Here is a 20,352-nt window from a genome sequence, read left to right as displayed (position 1 = left end):
CAACTTCAGATTTAAGTAGGTATTTCTTAGTCACAAGCTGTGCTTTGTATTTATTTTTAGTAGGGGTACATGTGGACACAGATAAACAAGTCCCCATCTATTTTGCATGTCAGTTTGGGAGGCTACAGTGTACTAATTATTCCAGTCTAAGTGGAAAACTGTAATTTATTTCAACAGTGTTTGAGTCATGTGTGAATATATTTTAAATTATCTCAAATCCCTTTCTGGTGAAATAGGAGCATCCAGCAGAGCAGGCTTTTTCATTGTAGCCAAAGTAGGATGCTGTTAGGGAGTAAAACACTGGATTTACACATCTGTCTGGCAGTGGGTACCAGGCAATATATGTTTGTAAAGTTACAGCTGTAAGGTGAACTCAAGCTGTAAAACTACACAGCAGTTGGCTGTTGCTATAGAGAGTTGTGCTGCTTGTCTTACTGACTACAGTTCTCTCTTTTTTCAGCAAGGTGATCCTCCCAGCTGGCAAATGAGGGGATCAAATACTGGCCAGTAGCTTGGTTGTCATCTCCAAGTGGTCTGTCCAAGCATTCTTTCTGCCTTCTTATCATCAGTCTTCCATAGTTTTGGTTTTATCTCTAAATTTTTCCCCATATTTCCATCCCAGAAAAGCTGACTCCTTCACCTTTAAAAGTTACTCTGGAAAATCCAGTTTCCTGACATCTTCTAGACTTCTTTATGTAGGCTGTGCTCTGTATTTTGCCATCTGGAAGTGTTGTCTGATGAGGAGCAAACCCAAAAGCAGCAGCTTGCCCGGGTAGTTACATGCCATGTGAAAACTCTGTCATGGAGAGAACTCTCCAGAGAGTCACAGGAGTTGTTATCTTATTGAAGCAATGTCCACTGTGGTTTTTGCTTTGAGGAAGGTCCCTTGAACTTATGCTATGCTGCAGAATATTGCAATATTGCAAATAGATATTTCTACTGTTGGCACTGCAGATCCCTTCTGCTGTCTCATCATTCTGAGAACCACCTTCTCAGGGCAAAGGAAGCACTTTGCAGATATCTCACCCAGCTCTTCACCCACTTGCTTTTAGCATAGTTTTTGTCTGTTGTACATACAGAAATCTGAGACTGCAAGGTACCTAAACCAGGTTGAGTCACTTGTAAAAACCAGCCATTCCTTGGGATATACAGCTGCTTCTGATGCTGCCATGTATCTTTTTCAGATGGCATCACTCATCTTGTCCAGTTGCAAAAGTTTGACATGTAGAACCCATATTCTTTGTTTTCCTTTGATACTACAACCTCTGCATGTTGTTACACGGAAGTCTGTAGGGGAAACCACCATTTGTGAAAATGTAAATGGATCTCCTACCTTTTGCTGGTGCTTAGAAGATAACCTCATTCCAGTAAGAACTGTGGTGGTGATCACTATGGTCAATTAAGCTTTAGCGCAGCTATAGCTACATAGGGTGCTGGTAGCAGCATGGACATAAGCAGGGGCTGTTCTAGTCTGCCAGGTTTCTTGCTTGGACAAAAGCCTTCTAATCAGCCAGTACCACCCCCTCACTGCTGTTTTTGATGCCTAAATTAAGAAGTCTCTGAGTGCCAGGTTATGGCTTTCCACTCTGCACTCACACTGTCTTTGCAGAGCAAGTGTACATTAAGATATGCTATGTTACCTTGTTGCAAATTTCTTTAATTAAGATGCAGAATCTACTTTTTCATTAAGCTGTGAAAAGCAATACCTGTTGCTGGCCCAGCTTTCAAGTTCTTGACCTAGTACTGCCTAGGAACTCATGAAAACACTGTACAGCAATTCAGAGGGAAGAACAGAAGACATGTATTTTCTTCATTTTTTCAATATTCTGATCTACTTTCTGAATTTCTCCCTAACTTCTCAAGTGTGACTAGAAAAGCAATTATGTACAAAAGGTATAAAAATGCAAGTCTTTCAAAAATCCTTTTGATAGATTATCACAGTTTGCTGACACAGTGGAGTTCTGTTTTGCTCTTTATTAGCTAGGCAGCTGAGGGTGGTAACATTTTTCTTAAGGTGCCTACAATCTTGTTTTCTTTTCAAACCTGCTTTCTTAGGGATGTTTTTTTTTTCCCCGAACACACAGCTTTTGTTATGTTTGTCAAGATTTCTTGTTTTATCTCCTGCTTTCATGCATTCATCTTCTGCCAGGCTTGCTCAGCTTGGCCTGTGAAATCCATTATGTTGGGTTTCTTTGGATCTAACTTGAAGTGTAGTTCTTTCCCTAGGAAGACACCTTCTTTGATTGATTTTTTAAGTCCTTCTGTATGAAAAAAATATAGTCCATCTGTTCTTGGATTAGGTTTCTGATTTCTTTGGTTCAGAAAGAATAAAGAACTGTTGTGGTAGAGTTGTTCAGATATAATTTCTCTGCCTTTCCCTGTGTTTGCTGAATTTCTGGTTGCATGCTCTTTTTCTGAGTTATGTTCCTGTATTGTGGTCTCAGTGTGGTTTGTAGTATTTTGATTAGCTTCTGCAGTTCTGTATTCACAGATTTGACTTTGCATCCACTTTCCTCCCATGTCTGTCCTCTGGCAGTTCACTTGTAGTAATGGTCAGTACAAGTCTAGGGTTTTCTTAAGGCTGCTTTCATTTCTTCCCCAGTTTCACTTTCTGTCTCAATCAGTAAGGAAAAGAAGATTGAATTTTTATCTGTAGTTACCAGGTGTGCCAACTGTTTCACCTCATAAAGTCTTCCAGTGTGTAACCAGGAATTTTAGATTTGATCCTGCACTCTCAAAGGAATGTGTATATTTTTACTGTGTCATTTCAAAGGATTACCTGTCACAAATGAAGATTTATCATGTTCCCAGTCTAGTGCTTCTAACTGGAAATGGACCATTGTCTTGAGCTGGTCTGTATTGGAGTGGAAGCAAGATGCCTTGACATCATCTTCTCTATGCTTTTACATAGTCACAATCTAAAATAAGTCCAGTTGTACTTGCAAGACTGGAAATAAAATAAAATAAAAACAGTTGGGGGTGGGATGTTAATTTTATTTTTCCTCTTTTTCCTGTTATTTTACTTGCCTTGATGACCGTAGCAAATTTTAAGTCTAGAAGGGTCATTTCCTAGCCTAGAGTGTTGGCCCATGGTCACAGAGCAGGTGCTGTTAATGCTTTGCTACTGATGTAGCAGGTGGTGTGCCAAGTTACTGCAGCTTGTCTGTACCTCACTTTTCCATCCGGTAATGATGAGCTGAGTTTGCTTGAAGAATGTTTTGAGTTACTCTTTAGTGTGGCATCAGTGCTGTGGGGTTTTTCTGTGTTATTAGTTTGTCTCGTAGCACATGCCACAGAAGTTTTCCAAGTGATTCACATGCTGAAGGGAGTTTGTTTGGTCAGCTGATTTGGAGAGGTACTTCTATACACTTTTCAAAATCAAACTTAACCTTTTATACCAGCCTATTTTTTTCCTTCAAATGTTCTTATTTCATAGAATGGGAGTGCTAGGGTACAGTCACAACAAGGAATGTCATGGGCAAGCACACAGACAAAAAGAGGCCCCCAAATTTTTCTAGGAAGTAATCTGTCTGAATTAGGTTTTGTAGTTGGTACTGTTGCAGGAAAACCTAGGCTGATATTAGAGATGCTCAAAACTTTTGTAAGGAACTTTAAATCTCAAAGATTCAGAAGCCTGTTGGAATAGTTTTAATTTCCTCAGGCTTTAAGATACCTATTCATGTCTGAAGCCAAGGAAAATTCATATTTAGCAATGAGCAGAGCAATACAGGTATTTTTTAACCAAGCTATGTTTTGGTATTGGTCATACCCCAAGCTCAGTGCAACAGTGCTGAGTGTCATGCCATAGCTATTAAAACAACCCCAAAATTAATGGAGCTCTCAGTGAGCTGATACATCTACATTTTCCTCAGTGATGTCTAAGACTTGCACCTATAGCAGTGTTTCTTTTCTTAAAACTACTCTCTTCAGTCAATTTTAATTTCAGGGGTATATTCAGCCCTATTTTTATGCATCTTTATCTCAGTCATTCACCCTTAGATTCCTTTGCAGTCAGTGCAGCCTAACAGGCACTTCCAAGGTGCAACTCAATCTTGTTAAGATTCTTACATTATTCTGAGGTTAATGATGCCCAAGACTTGATCATAATATATGAGGAGACCAATGCAGAGGCAGAAGCCCACACTATAAAAATTTGTATCAGCTGAATCCTACTTCATTTGATTGCCAAGAAAGTCTACCTAGTTGTGAAAATTTCAAGATGATGTGTAACATTTTTAAATACATAATCCATCACATTTGAAAATCTCTTCTTCCTTATAAATCTAAAGAAAACAGTGATGGTTGTTTATCTAAACATTGTGAAAAGCAATTGGTTTACTTGTTTCTAATTATTCAGATCTGAATTATTAGCAAAGCAGATTTCTATTGAAAGCAAGTATAATTGAAAGCTTCTGCTCTCAGCTTCATCCTGTAACAACCTTTGCTTTCTAAAATCATCATGAAAATTACAGTGGCCTTTGAAAGGAAGAATTCATGCAAAGCATCCCCCAGTGCTTTTTAAAACAAAAGCCAAGGACAACCTCAGAAAAAAGCAAGGTTAAGATCCAATTGGCCAGCACAGACTGGGATTTTGTTTCAGTTGTCAGACGAAAAGGGCAGGCCTTGTTTATTTAGTCCACCCTTTGGTGTAGCAGCAACATGACAATTGCTGCAAAGGAGGACACTTTATCATTATCTTGTATAATAATATTTATCATTAATTTATTGTTGTCTCATATAGATGCAGGTTGGAATAGTTCATCTGAGGTGTTTTTGCCTCGGAGGGGAGACAGGAGGACGGGAAGTCTGTGTGTCCTGACGGCACAAATGCCGCTCTGGCTGGTTAATGGAGCAGCAGGAGCGCTGGGCTCAGCGGCAGCGCGGAGCTTGGCCGGCTCAGCTGGAGGAGCAGCCCACAAGCACTGCCATCACGGAGCACAGCAGCCTGTTAAAGGGATAAAGACAAAACTGTGTTTGATTTTCAGAGTGGAGGGGCAGGAACTTCTCCTGACCCTGTCAAGGCTTTACTGATCTTAATGGGTCTGCCACAGAGAAAAACTCTGCTTGAACAGCAGAGGGGGGCTGCTCCTGAGGGACGAGTTCAAAAATAGCAGCTCAGAAACATTAAATAAAAACATTTCCCACTGTTTCTTCATCAAAGCATGAAAGAAACAGCATACTGCAGAGCACACTGGCAAAATCTGTACGCGTCTACCATTAAGTACACATAGACTCATTTCTCTAAACTAGTAAGTGAGAGTTTCTTGTAGAGTGGATGAATTTGTTGCAGTAACTAGTTTCTGGAATAAGTAGATCCCATAAAGAGGGTTTAATGCTTATTTCTAATCTCCTGGAAGGTTGTACAAATGAAAAAAAATGAGGTTAATCACCAAGGAAAAACACTAATGAAGTAATACATCTTTTCTTAAATATTAATTATAATTCATTTTTTCCCATCACAGAATTTACACGGTTCTCATGAATCAAGGATTAATTTAAAGGTTTACATTTATCCTCTGCTGTGAATGGATTCCTTCTCAGTGGAGAGTGAATGAATTTATTTTGTACCAGCTTTCTGCTTGAAATTAAAATCCTTCATAAAAGAACTGGCAATCTTAGTCAGAGAAATCCAGACCAAGTAAAGTATTTCATTGTTCAGAGTGTTAGACTCTAATGAGTTCTGTGTCTAAATGTTTTCATTTTTTTTCCATCTGATCAGCAATAGCTTAGCAGGTTATGCACTTAAATGTACAACACTTGTTTGGGAGGAAGATTTGAATTGAAGAAAGGCAGCATGTTCCACAGTTTTAATATAACATCTGCTATCATTCAGTGCTGCTCTTAGCCCAGCATGCCCTTCCTCTAAATATCTTATTAATTAAACTGGCTTAGTAGGAAAATAGTTAATACTATAAGTCCTGTACCTACTTAGAAAGGATTTAGAAACTGAAAAAATTGATTTTGTCTGAGCTTCAGCTCAAGGGTTGTAGGTTTTTTCATTCTTGAAAACAAGCAGAACACAATAGGGAATATCCGAGAAATTTATATATGTACAGTCTTCAAAATATATATATTCTATCTTTGAATGCAAAATGACTGTGTTTCTTACCAGTACTGTGATAATGAGGTGGGACCTCCTAGCCATGAAGTCACACGCTGCTACCTTGCATAACCAGCTCTTGTCTGGGCAGGAGGGTGAGACAGGGCACCCAGGTGGATGCCAGTGAATTTGTGTGCAAAATGGGGATCTGTTACTTAGCTATCTGTGGTCAGATAGAGTACAGAAATGGAATTTGCCTGTGTCTTTGTTCTGTGTGCAGTGCTGCTGTCTGTATGCAGAAACTGCTGCTTTGCTGCTGATTCACCCAGCTTGGTTTCCCACTGACGAGCAAGTTCAGTGTGCTGCTTATTCTAACAGAAAATTACACTTTTTGAGACCTATTGGAAAAGGTGCTGGGTGCCACCAAATTGCTCTTTAAACTCAGTCAGTTTTAACAATTTCTTTGGTGGGAAAAGGCTCAGGAATTAGTTGCAGCTTGTTCTGGCTCTTCTTGGAAGGTCTGAGAGCAGCTATTCTTAAGGAGGAAGAGAAAAAAGCTTTAAATGCTGCACCAGAACAAGACCCTTTCAGCACAGGGAAAAGGCAGCTTGGAGAGCAGTCTGCAGTGTGACTCCAGAGTTTTGTAGTCGAGCCTTTCTTTTCAAAAGCATATTAAAAACTTAGAACAGTGTTTCATTGCAAGTCAGCTGAGGTGCCTAAAGCACTTCTTCAAATGTTGTTGTTAGTTTAACAACCTCCAAAATGAAACTGCACCATGTGGCTGGTTAATGGGTATGGGGTCTGGTGCTTCAGCAAAGGGACCTGCCTTTAATTCTCATCCATGCTGAAGTTCAGAGAGTGTGTCTCTACCTGGGGAGTCCAGGGTTTTAAACTATGTAGTATGACTGTACATATTGGTCATCTTTGTCCTGAAGAATACATGCTCAAAACTGATTTTAAAAACAGGGAAAAACATTTATCCTGTGGAAAAAAGTGAAGCAGAGCTGGCCTTGTTCATATTAGCCCTAAGTATCTGGCAGCAAATAAGTTGCAATAAGCACAGTGTGCCAGTATAAGCACAGCTAATTCACTAGATATATGGGTCCCTGTGGGAACAATCAACACATGGCAGTACCAAGAAAGGTTGCACCTTCCTGTTTTCAGGGGAGAACAGGGGGTTTCCAGGCCTCTTTTGCTTTAAATCTGCCTTGGGCAGGCTGAGGATGCTAAGTCCCAGTTCATTTGTGTGTGTGTGTGCATCAGTGCTGGGTCTGCTAGAGGAGCATATGGCAGAAGCCATTTGCCCTTGACTGTGCCTCTTTTTTGGCAGGCACAGGCTTGTTTCTCACAGAGCAGGTTCAGTCACAGCCACTCCTTCACATCACTTCTTGAGCCCCCAGCTTCTGGCTTTCAGCTCTTTGCCTGTGTGTGTGTCCTTTGTGGTGTTTTGGTTAATTGGACGTTGTTTTAATTACTACTGCACTAAAGAAACATGTATTTTCTATCTGTCATTTTGCTGCCTCAGTGACCACGGCTTCAAGCAGCCAATACACAACTTGAGCTGTTCAAATCTGGCATAAATTGCAGTGGCTCTCTTGGAGTTTCCCTGCTTTACATCTCTTTAGGGGAAGACACTCCTCCAGGGAAGAGAAGGCTCTATTAATCAGCTCTTTTTTTGCACTGTCCCAAACACCATAACGTGCCCTCACTGGAACAAGTGGCAAAGAAGCCTTGGCTTTCACAGCTTGGACACAGTCCATGTTCTGTGGCCACATCTTTCCTTGGTTTGAGCCTTTGTGTTGCCTTCTTTCTTACCTTTCCCTCTTCAGCTCCTGCAATAATCTCCCTTTTCTCCCTTTGCTGTCCCTAATTCTCCACAGAAATCAGAAATGTTTGGCTTATGTGTCAAAACCAAGCAATGGCTGTGCAGACATGCCCTCAAATCAGTTTACCACCATTTCTGTCAGTAACAGCCACACTGCAGTAGCAGACAGATTCTCTGGACTACCAGTAGCCTTTATTTCGAGATGCTAAACTGCACTGACTTGAAGAGGAGAAAGAGCATTTTTAAATGCCTTTAAAAGGCATAGAGCCTTTTAAAACAATAATTTCCCTTCTTTTCTGTTTATATTGACCCTTATCCTTTGTTACAGCTTTGGAAAGAAAAATGTCAATGAGGCAAAGCAGAGAGGAGCTTATAAAACGAGGAGTGCTGAAAGAAATTTTTGATAAAGGTAAGTGTTTTTCTTTTCACAACAGTAAATTGGCATCCCATATAGCTTTATGGCCAGACATTGCATAATTGTAACACTAGAAACCAGGAACAGAGAGTTCTGAATTGCAAGACTGTGCAAAATAAGATCTCTGAACACTTCTCTTGACTGCTGTGGTCTGGCCCTCTCTGTTGAATACCTGTGGTAGTTAGTTAGCAAATAAAAATTAAAAGTAATCGGAAATGTAAAGCAATAGAAATAAAAATCACAGCAATAGGCAGTAGTCACTGACTGCAAAGAGCAAAGCATCCAGGCTGTGGAGAAATGTAGTGGGTTCATGTCTCTGTGTGTTGCCATTGTCTGGTTGAGTCACTTTGGAATTAACTGTTGTGGAAAAGGGAAACATTTAAAGGTTTTGGATCCTGATGAGCACAGAACAATATACTTTCCCTTGAAACAGCTCAGAAGAGATAATAATTCCTTGTTCAGGATAATTAATTTGTTGAGTTTTTAGTGTCTTGTTTATGCAAAATGCCATTGTTTTACAAAAATCATTGTTTTACACTGGTAACACAATACATAGTTGACATCTGTTACATACATGTCAGTATTTGAGTGCGTCTTCTATTTGTTTTGCTGCTTCCCTTGTCAATTACTAAGGTAATTAATTCAACAAATTATATAAAAACATAATAAAGTTACTTCTTAATCACAATAGAACTTATGCATATGCTTTAAAGCCTCATTAATTCTTAAAAAAAAAAAAGTCTAAAGGTTTTTGACATAGCAGTAGAAATAGCAGTACAAAATCTCATAGAAATCAACAGAAATTAGAAGTTTCCACAAATATTAGAAGTATGGCCTATTTCAAAAATTCAGGACCATTTAAATCTGTTACCTGCTTTTGACTCGAGCTTATTAGGAATTTAAAAAATTACTGACTCAGGCTGCTAATTTTTTTAAGTTAAAAACAAACTGCAGCAAAAATGTGCTTCTCATTAAGTTTTACAGTTTCTATTAGTTATGTGTAGTAGTGTGCTCTCACTATGACCTGCTGGCTTATAAACCATCCTAGATGCAACTTGAGAGTAAAAACAAGTCCTGTCAATAGGCTTGCCCTTCTCACTGCTTTGTGCTGTCCCCGTTTTGTAGTGTGACTCAGATCAGACCGCAGCCAGTGAGGCGGGGTCCAGGCTGTCACACCAAGGGATCAGTGCTTCAGCCAGCTCAGAAGGCAGCCTTCAGTCACACCTCTGTCCCAGGTGTGACCTCCTTCATCCCTGCCTCACATCCCACATGTTCAGCCACCCTCTGAAACAGCCCTACATAATCCTAAAGGCTTCCCCAGGAAAAATCTTTTCTGTTAAGTCTTCTGTGACTTGCCTTCCACGCTGAAACTTGAGAAGATTCCTCTTCTATTGCTACCAAAGCATTACAGGTTTTTTTTCTTCTTGATCAAATGATGTTGTTTGAAAACTTCTGTGTCATCTTGTGAAGCAAATTGTAAGTTGTCTGTAGGCATTTGAAAGAAAGAAATTATTTCCTCTTTATAGCGATTTTTCACCTTTACAAAGCTGATATGAATAGAAAGAGGTAGGGCAGAGAAGAAGGTGGTAATACACAAGAATAGCAGCAGTACTCAAACAGCTATGATGATACAAGGATGTGAACAAGGCAAGATGTGTAGAGCAAAAGCATTATTTCCTTCAGTGGTGTAATAATCTGAGAGTAATTCTAATGAAGGATTTTTTTCATTGACAACCTTAAGTGGAAGTTACATTTTCTTTGTAATTCCTGTTAGGTAACCTCTGATTCTTCGAGAAAACAACAGACCTTTAGCATTTCCTGGTAGAACGCTTTATTTGATTGTGGTAGCACCTTCCATGCCAAGAGGCATCTTGCACAGACAAAAGGTGTAAATCTCTTTATCTCCCTTTCCTAAGAGGTGGGCAAAGCAGGCCTGTGAGTAACTTTGGCTTTTTCTTTCTTTAAAAACCCATACCGATAAAAGGAAATAGTGCAGGCAGATTGACCCAAGAACAAGAATTTTTGCCTTGTGTTTTGTTTTGTTTTTATCAAATCTTCTACCTTGAAGAAAAGCATAATTAGCTGTTTGGTTTTCCTGCTGTTTAAGGTGACAGTCTGACCTGTTTGCTTCAGGATTTGCTGACTTTTCAGAGGACTTCGTGTCACCCAGCAGGTGAAAATTATCAGAGTGCAGTAAGTCACAGTAGTCACACATAGGAGAGTCACTGCAGTCCAGCTGCTGCATTTGGAAAACAAGAAATACTGTTATTATTTCAGTGACCCCCACATTTAAATTAGTCACTTGAAGCTGCTCCTGACTGAACTGCAGAGAGCGCTTCCTTACTAAGGGCCAAACTCACGACAGAATCAGTTTCTGTTATCTTCCATTTCCAGGGGTCTGTGACTTGAGTATTCTGAAAATGTAGGCAAAGGCTATAATTTTTTTCAAATACTCTGTACTTTCGGAAAATAGTAAGTTGAAGAAGTATCTGATTAAGCTCCTGCTGTTCTTATAATTTGTGAGCAGATGGTCCTGAGAGGTTAAAAACACATCTTCCACCTGCATCATAGAACATACCTCAACATTTAGAGGAACTCATATTTTTGCCATCACTCCTACACATAGGAGCAGACCTTGATTTCCACATGGAGGTGTAACTGTCCCAAAAACATCTGTCATTAGAATTGCCCACTGTTTCATGCTGCTGGTCAAAGAACTAAACCTACTTGTAGTATTTTGATAGCTCTTCTTCTTTCTGAATGTAGATGAGATTGCCTGTAGTGAGAAATTTCTGAATATGAATGTGCACCAATTACTTATGCCAAAGGCAATGTTGCAATGGTTTTCCAAGGAAACATGGGCAGTCTTCGTCTTTTATATTCTGGTATTCAAAATTGAAGTTTTGAACTCCTCCAGAAGCAGCCTGTCTCAAACTCCATGGCATCCCGCAAAATCAGGCGTCTGCTTAGGTGCTGAAGTTGTGCAGGATCTCAGCTACTGTTCTAAGGTAGCCACCAAGGCTAGGAAACAGTTCCAGGGGCAGGTCTTGACCACATACAAGAACACCCAATTTTCCATTTCCCACCCTTGGGGTCATGGCAGAGAATGACAATGAATTTTACTCTGCCCTTCCTAGTCTTTGTCATCAAGAATTTCTTGCTTGGACAGTCTACTTGAGAGCAGACAAGTATTGAAGGAAATAACCCTATCCAAAAATTAATCCAGGATTTCAACTTGTCCATTTTGACTTCCATAGCCAGTCTTCTGTAGAAGGAATGCATGAGTGTGGCACTTTTCAGATATGCAAAAAGCTGTGTACTCTAAGGTAGTTCAGAGTAAAAGACACAGTGAGAGGGTAGGCAGAGCTACAAAAAAGGGGGAACACAACAGGACTGGTTTGTGCCAGTCAGTGTGATGCACTGTGGGCTGCTTCACACCAGGCAATGTTTTAGAAGTACCTGAGAGTGGAAAATGCAGATGTGTTCAGGAGTACAAACCATGCTTAGGAGCCACAGGTTTTGAAGACATCGTCTGTGTATCTCTGGGCCTTCGTCCCATGCTGTGCTTTCACATGCTGATATGAATCAGTGTCTGGGCAGAGTCCTTTGCATAAGAGAGTTTCCTCTGAGGTCCTGTTTTTTCAGTGACCTCAGGTGTGCAGAGTCTCCTACGTAAGAGAAGGAAGAGCAGCCTTCATGTGCTCTCTTGCTGCAGAGGTCAAGCTACTCCCTCCTGGACCCGTCCAGTTTCACACACAGCTGATGTTATTAAAGCTCCTGGACTTAGTCATTTTCCACTAAGTATCACCAGACACTGTGAAAACAGCAAAGGATTTAGCAAGTCTGAGAACAAAAGATTACATATGTTATCACTGTGCAAAGTTAACTTTAAACTCATAGCCATTTCCTGAAAACAGATAAGTTCATCCTTGTATATGTAATAATTGCATTACCGGGACTCTTTTCATTTGTATATCAGCCAACTGGAATAGTTTTAATACTTTTAAAATAATAAGTAATTTGCCTTTTGTATCTGGTTGTCAAGCATATCTCTGATGCAGGATTAATTCATACTGAGATACTCTTTCCTCTACAAATTATTTTTTCCACATCTTTGATCTGTTTGCTGTACTTGAGCAACTCTCCAGGTAGCTCTTCTTTAAGCAACACCTGATTTAGGGTGTATATTTCAGTCATGATTCTGTGCCATGTCTGATGATTTCATTCAAATCCAAGGACAAGCTTTAGACTCTAAATCAAGATTAAAGCTATTCAGATGTAAGATTAAAAAAGGTTACACTGTCAGTACAGAAAGATGCCATGCATTAGTATTAAGACAAAAGGTAAAAGCCAAAATTTCATCTTACATTTTACTTTTTTTGCAATTGTAGGTCTTCATGGATCATTCAAATGCTGTTTTTTTAAATCGTGCTAATATACCTTGAGAAGTACATAGCACACTTCAGACAGTAGGATTTCAAGGTGCTCAGCATACTACAATAGGCATCTCACTTCATGAAGAATGTGTAGTCATCTCTCCAAAAAGCAAACATTGCTGGGTTTGTCATGCATACTTTTCTCACAGTTACAGTCACATTTAGTTTGAATTAATGCAGTGAATTAATGAATATATTGCTGGACACAGTTGCTGCCTTTCATTCAAGAAGCAGATGCTCTACATAAGAAATAGTTACACTCTTTCATGAAACCAGGGACTGAGAGAACATTAATCCTTATCCCAAACATGTCTTTATAAAAGGGAGACAGAGACAGCATAGAGTACACAGCATTTCTGCCCAAACAGCTAAGTAAAAAAATGTTTACTTTCCTAGGCAGCAAAAATTTAAAAAAAAAATCAGCCAGTATGTAAGCTGAAGTAAACAGCTTTGAATAGAATGGGCACAGCAGTTAGAAAGGAGTTTGCGCTACAAACACTTGGCCCAAGCCCATAGGTTTAATTCATGTTGCCACCTTTTAGCCAGCTCAGTTGATCTCTCAAAGTCATGGGTCAGGTTTCAGTCTAGTATGATGTGATTGCACTACCATAATAGCTCTCTGGGCTCCAAAAAGCGTCCAACAAAACCAAGAAAGTCAAGACCTCGGTATTCATAATAATTCCAAAATAGACAGGAGATCATCTTCACTTGCTGTAGAGAAGCTTTAAATGGCAGAAACATTATTCTGAATAGTTATCAGCTAATGTATTTTCAGACTTGTTAATTGCTGTATACTAGCACCAAAATTAGACTTTTTATCTTTTCAGTATTGTTTTCCAAAGTGATTTGTTAGCCCTGTGAGGGGAAAATGTGCACTTATTTGACTGATGTACATCTCCACTCAATACATTGAGCTACATATGGCTAATCAGTGGTGCCCAAAAATCTAAAAGCATATTCTGAAATCCTGAGTTTCATTTTTAGAAGTAATTTAAATAGTAAAATCAAGTTCTGCATATTTGCCTGCTGGTTTTTAATTTTACAGGTCACATTTCAGTTATATTTTCAGGTTTCCATTTGTAACCATAGGGGCTGAACACTTTGCTTTATAAAACTCTAATTGTGATGTCCATGTAGCCACTGCCTCCAGGTACCTGAGTGCTGTGCTTAACAAGTTCAGAGATAAAAATCATACAGGTTGACACCATAGAGAATAATCTGAATCCTTTCTTCTGCTCTTTATTATTTCTAATGTGAAGGGATATTTGATAGGAAAAAAAATGCCAGCTGCTGTCACAGAAATTTTGCTCAGATAGAGGAGATATTATTAGTAACTATAAAAACAGGCTTTCTAAATGGAATCTGATATACCCCAGTATCAAGACTTTACATCAGGCAAATAAAAAAAATATTCTCTCTTCCTTACATAAAATGTGGTTATTTGTATGTAAAACAGGGACATATCCCTGTGATTTTGTGTCCCTTATAGCATAAAAGTTGACGTGGGGAAAGCTAATAATTATTGTTATTAATATTAAAATGTTATATACAGTATGTATTAATATTCTTTAGTTCCAGCCTACTGTCATTCCTGACTTCCCAGGTTCAACAAAGAGAGGGAAAACATTTTTTTTTTTTGGCATTGGATGGGACTGCATGTCTATGTGGGTCAAGGATGGTCAGGAATCAACCAACTTAGAACACGGTTCATAATGACCATTCCAGGGTAGAACAAAAGATGAATACAGATATTTGACTATAATTATATGTTACTCCAGAGGTGCTACCACCATCACTGATAGGCTCAGCCGTGGCCAGCAGTAGGTCCAGCTTGGAACTGGTTCCATCAGACATGGGGGAAACTTCTGGCAGCTACTCACAGAAGTCACCCGTGTAGACCCCCTGGTATCAAAACTTTTCCACGTAAACCCAGTGCATATGTATATAGAAGATCTCAGTCCAAGTTCCTCATTTGAAAACAATCTAAATGGAAATAGATTTAATTTAAAATTCTGTCTGCATTTTATTTATGTCTCTTTTTTTGCCATTCTTCTTTCCTCCGACTATGAACAGATGGGGAACTTTCCATACCAAATGAAGAAGGAGCTTTGGAGAATGGACAGCCTCTGGGCTCTGGGCTGAGCTCTAGCCAGGTGTCCCTGCCAGCCCTAGCAGAACTGGAGTCAGTCCCAGCATCTGTGGAACCCTGCTCATATGAGGTGCTCCCAACCACAGAGATCATGGATGGGACAGGTAACATCTCATTTATGTTATGGTGTAGATACTCTAAGCTGTTTGAAACAAGTTTTTGACTTCTAACATTTGGTGTTTAGCCCTGAGAAATCCTTGTCAAAATGAAGGTCTTCTGGTGTAGAAGGAGGTGACAGTATAGAGATTGTCACTGAATGCTCCACAAGAAATTTTGACTGACATGATGGAGAATTAATGCTCTACCTCTAGGCCAGTAACCTCTCTCAGAGTGAGGCAAAACCCCTGCACTTTGTGAACATGTAAAAAGCAGGTTTCCAGCTCTCTGTCTACATCTCAGATGTACCAATGAGCTCTAGAGCAGAGAGCTTACAACACTTTTGAGCCCTGGGGTACAACATTGTGCCCTCTACCTGCCCCATGGTGCTGTCTGTTCCCACCACACATCTGTCAGTCAGCTGCCCTGCCCTGGGTGAGGCTGGCTGCTCTTCTTCCCCAGCCTGTGCAGGGAGACAGCAATGCTCTACATCTAGGTTAGCTCCTCTTTCTGCATCAGGTTGTGCTGCTGAGAGTTGTGGACAAAGGTCAAGTGAGGAAAAGTGAGCAGTAGAAGTTGTCATCTGTGACCTTGCACAGCTATGCAGCCTTTTCAAAACAGAGTAGGCCCCATGAGGTGCTTTTTACATTTAACAGGGTAAGTTTACAGACCACCTGCTAACATATCTGGTCCTAGGCAAGCTGTGGTGACAGACCATCAGAGATGTGACATTATAAAACTTGATTTGTGTTCCTGATGTGGAATTACTACCCAGCCTGGATGGGAGCTGGCTTCTCTCAGAAGTAATGGGAAATTTGGCTGTTGTGTAGATGTGTGTTACTCTTTCTCTTTTACTTTCTTTCTTTCTTTCCTTCTTTCCTCCTTTCTACGTTATACGATGTTTGAGTGAAATCTATGAGTCATTCCTAATCTGCATTGCTGTGCTGCTTTTCTTGTCTGACTTTGGCTGTATCTGCTGCTGCTTTGCTCGTAACGTTGTTGCGTCTATGATGTGGTTGTGTCCTCCAGTGTCTGAAGAGAGCCCCACATCCAATGAATCCGGCGTCCTCCTGTCCCAAGATCCTACAGCTAAACCAGTCCTGCTACTTCCCCCCAAAAAATCTGCCGCTTTCCCTGGAGACCATGAGGACACCCCAGTGAAACAGTTGTCCCTCCTCAAACAGCCCCCTGCCCTGCCTCCTAAACCTATTGCCAGGATTGCCAGCCACTTAACTGGTAAGTAGGTATTCCTGGACCCTCAGCCCCACCATTTCCCTTATAGGAAACGCTGCCTTTGTAGCAAGGTTCTCAATGTTCTTCCTCTTTCTGTAACTCTGTTTGCACTTGTGTGTGTGCTGGTGATGTACGTGCTGTACCTAGGGCAGGGATCGTGAAATCTTCAGACTGCACCTTCATCAAGGTTGCTCCAGGGGCGCTTCCCCTCTCAGCTCTAATTGCTTAAGACCGCTGTGGCATTTCCTAACCCTCCTCACCCTTATTCATCAAGAGTTACCATCACCACTGAAATTGCAGGATGTGCTTTGATGGGAAAGGAAGTATCAGAAAAATACTAGGATATCTTTAAATGCCCTTAATGAGGAAAGGCGTGAGAGTTGAGGGGAAAGGGAGAGTTTTGATTTCTCCTTTTGCAATTTGTTGCTTGTCCCCTCGACCACCATATGGGCAGGTCTCCCTCCACACATCCTGTATCTTTCCATATGTTTGTCTTTGACTTGCCCCTGATCCTTATACAGGTAATACTGCCCCATGACTTCTTGCCATTTTGCCTCAGTATTTACATTATCTTCCAAACTGCTCCCCCTTTCCACCCCTGCTCTGACTAGTCCCCTCCCACTGGTGAGTCCAGCTCCAATTCCCAATCACCAGCATTTTGATGTCCTGTGCTTTATGCTGCAGTTTAGCTCTCACTGCATGGAAGGTAGCAACAGTAAACAACACAGGCTCTGTTTTGTGTTCCACATGTTTTCACAAGTGTCCAGGCTCTTTGGCATTCAAAGTTCTAGGTGAATGTGGAAGGAGGGTGGGTGTGTCTCCTCCTCCCAGTCTCTCATTTCAACTGCTGAAGCAAAGGATGGCTATATTTATGCTGATGAAAATAGCTTCCCTAAATGCTTGCCTGCACCTTTTGAACAGTGTGCTCATAATTGCAGCTGCTGCACAGCAGGCAGCATCTCAAAATCCTGAGTTGAATATGAGGTGTGGTTCATCTTTGTAGTGGGGCAGCTACCTGTCTTCCCCTGGGTTGATCTTGTCTTAATCCTGCCCTGTTATTTTCAGAACTGATGTGAGAAATGCTCTGCCCACATTTATGTATTGTAGATTTTCTTTTCAGACAGTTAACACCCATTTTATTCAGGCTTAATATCTATATCAGGAAAGTGCTCATTAGGAAAGAACATGTTCTGGTTTTCTCTCATCTCTACGTAGTCTCTTCATGTTTCTGTTTGGATGACCACACTTTTTTGTCCTGTATAGTTCTGTACATTTTATGTGAAACCTCTTTACTTTCTTACCTGCCAAAATCTGCACATAATATTTAGTATCTTGCCCTTTGCTACAAACTGAATGGGTGGTCCTGCAGCCTGCAAGGCCAGGTAGCAGTATTCATGGCTTCACCTAAGGACAAAACCAGCTTCCTTTGATCTCCCATAAAACTCTGTCCCAATTACAAGAAGTTGTTCAGATATGAGGCCAACATGGAAGAAATAAAAATATAGGAATAACATAGGAAAAAACTCAGGTCCTTGGTTCATAAGCCATTCTTTTGTAACAGATACCAGAAGAATCAAAGGATGAGGGCTTCTGGAGTAGTTTTGTTTTTCTGCAGTTGGAAATTTTGTGTGAAGTAGAATCGGGCTCAAGTTATCAGCATAAGTGAGTTGCTTGATGGTGATGACTTTCCAATGGAAGTGAAACAGAACTGTGACTCCTCTGGTGTGGCCTCTTGTGGTGGCCTTCACTGATGTCTCATCCAGTCCTATATAAAGTCTTGTATGTGAGTATAGGTAGACTCTTGTACATGCGTGTACAAAACCTTCAGGGTAAAGGAAAGGAGACTCAAATTTAGTCGTAGAGCCATAATTTAATTGACAGTATTCCTGCTGGTACTGCAACCCTCACTTATACATTCCTTATATATAAAAGTATTCAACTTGTTCTAAAGGGTCCATTTACTTTGGTGGTCCAAAGGATATAAGTGTTGCTCAGTGCCTTGTGTTCTCCAGTGGTAATTATATTAGCCATGTACAATCTTTGGAAATGAGCAATCAATCCTAATGAAGCATCCTCCTCAGTGAGAAGCAGAATTAATGCTATTCTTTTTCTAATTACTCCAGAGACATCCTTTGCTTGGGAGTGAGAAAACAAGCAAAATCTGAACTCTGGCATTCAAAATGAAAACTTTTCATTTCTTGCTTAATACACAGTTTTCTACTGAAGAATTTTTGAGAAGGTTGAAGGACAAATTAAAACATATCAGGCATGGCTAGTGGAGAGTGACAGAGGTTTAATGGTCTGGTAGTTCTTTTCAAAAGACTATGAGAGGAGATGTGATCCTGTGAAGGGTTCAGGTACACATGTGAAAAGGGAGAAGCAACTCAACTTCTATCTATATATATATATATATATATGCATGTATACGTGTACATAAGTGTATCTATTTAATAGAAAGATGTTTTGTACATAAATATATTAAAAAACCACTACAGACGTGGTCAGAGGAAAAAAAAAAGGAAAAATATTTTAAAAACAAACCTCGAGGGAAAAAAGTCAGACCACCTCTTGCTGTGAAAAGATTCCAAAGTTCTTAAAAAAGTTATGCAGACTGACTTGCAGGGCTTGACAAAGAATTTATTACAGGTTTTAGAAATGGAAAAGAAACATTCCTTTCCTCTGAAAGCATTTTGAGCCATCTCAAATATCTATCTGCCTGTGCCAAGACAAAGATTGGCCTTTCAGTTGATAAGAAATACACATAAAAGAGCAGACCTAAATAAACACGTAAGAGCACATTTAATTTTGTGGTGAATGGAAATAAAAAAAAAAATCCATTTAAAGGTGGAAGGAAGAGAGAATTGCCTCTAGTAAATATAAATCACACAGCCTTGGCATGCTTCTTCTCAAGGCTGAGGCTCTGTAGGGATGGGACACTATAGAAACAGTGCCAGAGCCAAGAGCAGACTGCAGGGCAGCCACTGGGAGTGGTACCAACACTGCTGCAGAAGATGCTCCATGCTTTTCCTCACGCCATGTCCTGTGGTTTTGATGGTGCTGCCTCCATCAAGGGAACATCCCTGTCACAGCACTGGGTGTGGAAGTGCTCACATAAGCCCTAGAAGACAGGCAATTCCAGGAGAAAAACATGAGCCTTAACTGTTCTGTTACCACTGTGTTCACTGCTCTGCATGTCCTGTTGGCCAGTCACCTCCTGGTGAGCCTTGTCCTGGTTTTCAAACATGATTAGCATTAGACTGATTAGTATGAGACAATGTTCACAAGATAGAACTTCTTTTGTTGTTTTATTTCTCTGATATTCACGTGCAGAACCCAGGCATTTAGGACACTTCGAGCTTCCTTCACTGAAAATTTAGGAAGAGTTGAAATAATTACCTGGGACCAAATTTAATTGGGGTTCTGGTGTTCAAGTCCCCAGTTAATCAAAAAATCTTTAATGGTCAAGTGAGAGGACTGCTAGGCATGTCTGATTTGATAGACCCCAGTGTTGTAAAGTTCTCTTTGATCTTGATTCATTAAGCTGTTAATTTTCACCAGAGCAGATAATGCTTTCTGAAATTAATTAGATATTTTTCAACTGAATCACCAATAACCCATAAAGCTCCTAAAACACCAGAGAACAAAATATGTGCCATTAAGATGGGATCTCAGGAGCACTTGAGTCTGTTTGAGCCAAAATTCAGCCTAATATTAGAATATGATGTAGCTTTGGTTGTATCTGGCCAATATCTATTCCATTTAAGCTTTTTGCATTCTTTTGCTTTTTTTTCATTCAATATTTTGAAGAGACACATAGCACGTTTTTAGTTCTGATACTGGGCTTTCTAGTTATGTCTGTGTAGACTCAGAACTAATTTATAATTAGAGGCACACATTTAATAGGGTACAAAATATTAAAAATCCTCGAAATTTGCTTCTTACAATGCAGACAAGACAAGAATGAGGTTTGAGAGCACGAATGCCTGGGGTCCTGGTGCCTTGCCAACACACAGCTGGTTATAAGTGACAACTTTGTAAAAGTTTTTACAACTACAATTTGTCCAGTAAATACTCTGGAATATTTTATAATGCAGTAGTCACCTATGTATCAGAAGACTCCCTGTAGATGAGCCCAAGGCATAATCCAGAAGTTTCCTC

The 20,352-nt window shown here is 40.1% G+C and overlaps 1 protein-coding gene across 8 annotated transcripts in view; it reads left to right on the top strand.

The window, feature by feature from the left end:
• The window catches only part of PHACTR1 (phosphatase and actin regulator 1), a 295,507-nt gene that overhangs the window by 216,315 nt on the left and 58,840 nt on the right, over positions 1-20,352 (top strand). For 7 of the 8 annotated variants that reach the window (XM_058032829.1, XM_058032812.1, XM_058032803.1 and 4 more), the window contains 3 exons: positions 8,194-8,274; positions 14,790-14,969; positions 15,991-16,197. In XM_058032829.1, the coding sequence (XP_057888812.1) occupies positions 8,194-8,274; positions 14,790-14,969; positions 15,991-16,197 (468 nt within the window). The remainder of the gene's footprint in view (positions 1-8,193; positions 8,275-14,789; positions 14,970-15,990; positions 16,198-20,352) is intronic. The other variant, XM_058032848.1, reaches the window with a different exon arrangement.

The sequence above is a fragment of the Melospiza georgiana genome, chromosome 1, assembly GCF_028018845.1.
Source record: "Melospiza georgiana isolate bMelGeo1 chromosome 1, bMelGeo1.pri, whole genome shotgun sequence".
Classification (NCBI taxonomy): domain Eukaryota; kingdom Metazoa; phylum Chordata; class Aves; order Passeriformes; family Passerellidae; genus Melospiza; species Melospiza georgiana.
This window is presented reverse-complemented; position numbering and strand designations above follow the sequence as displayed.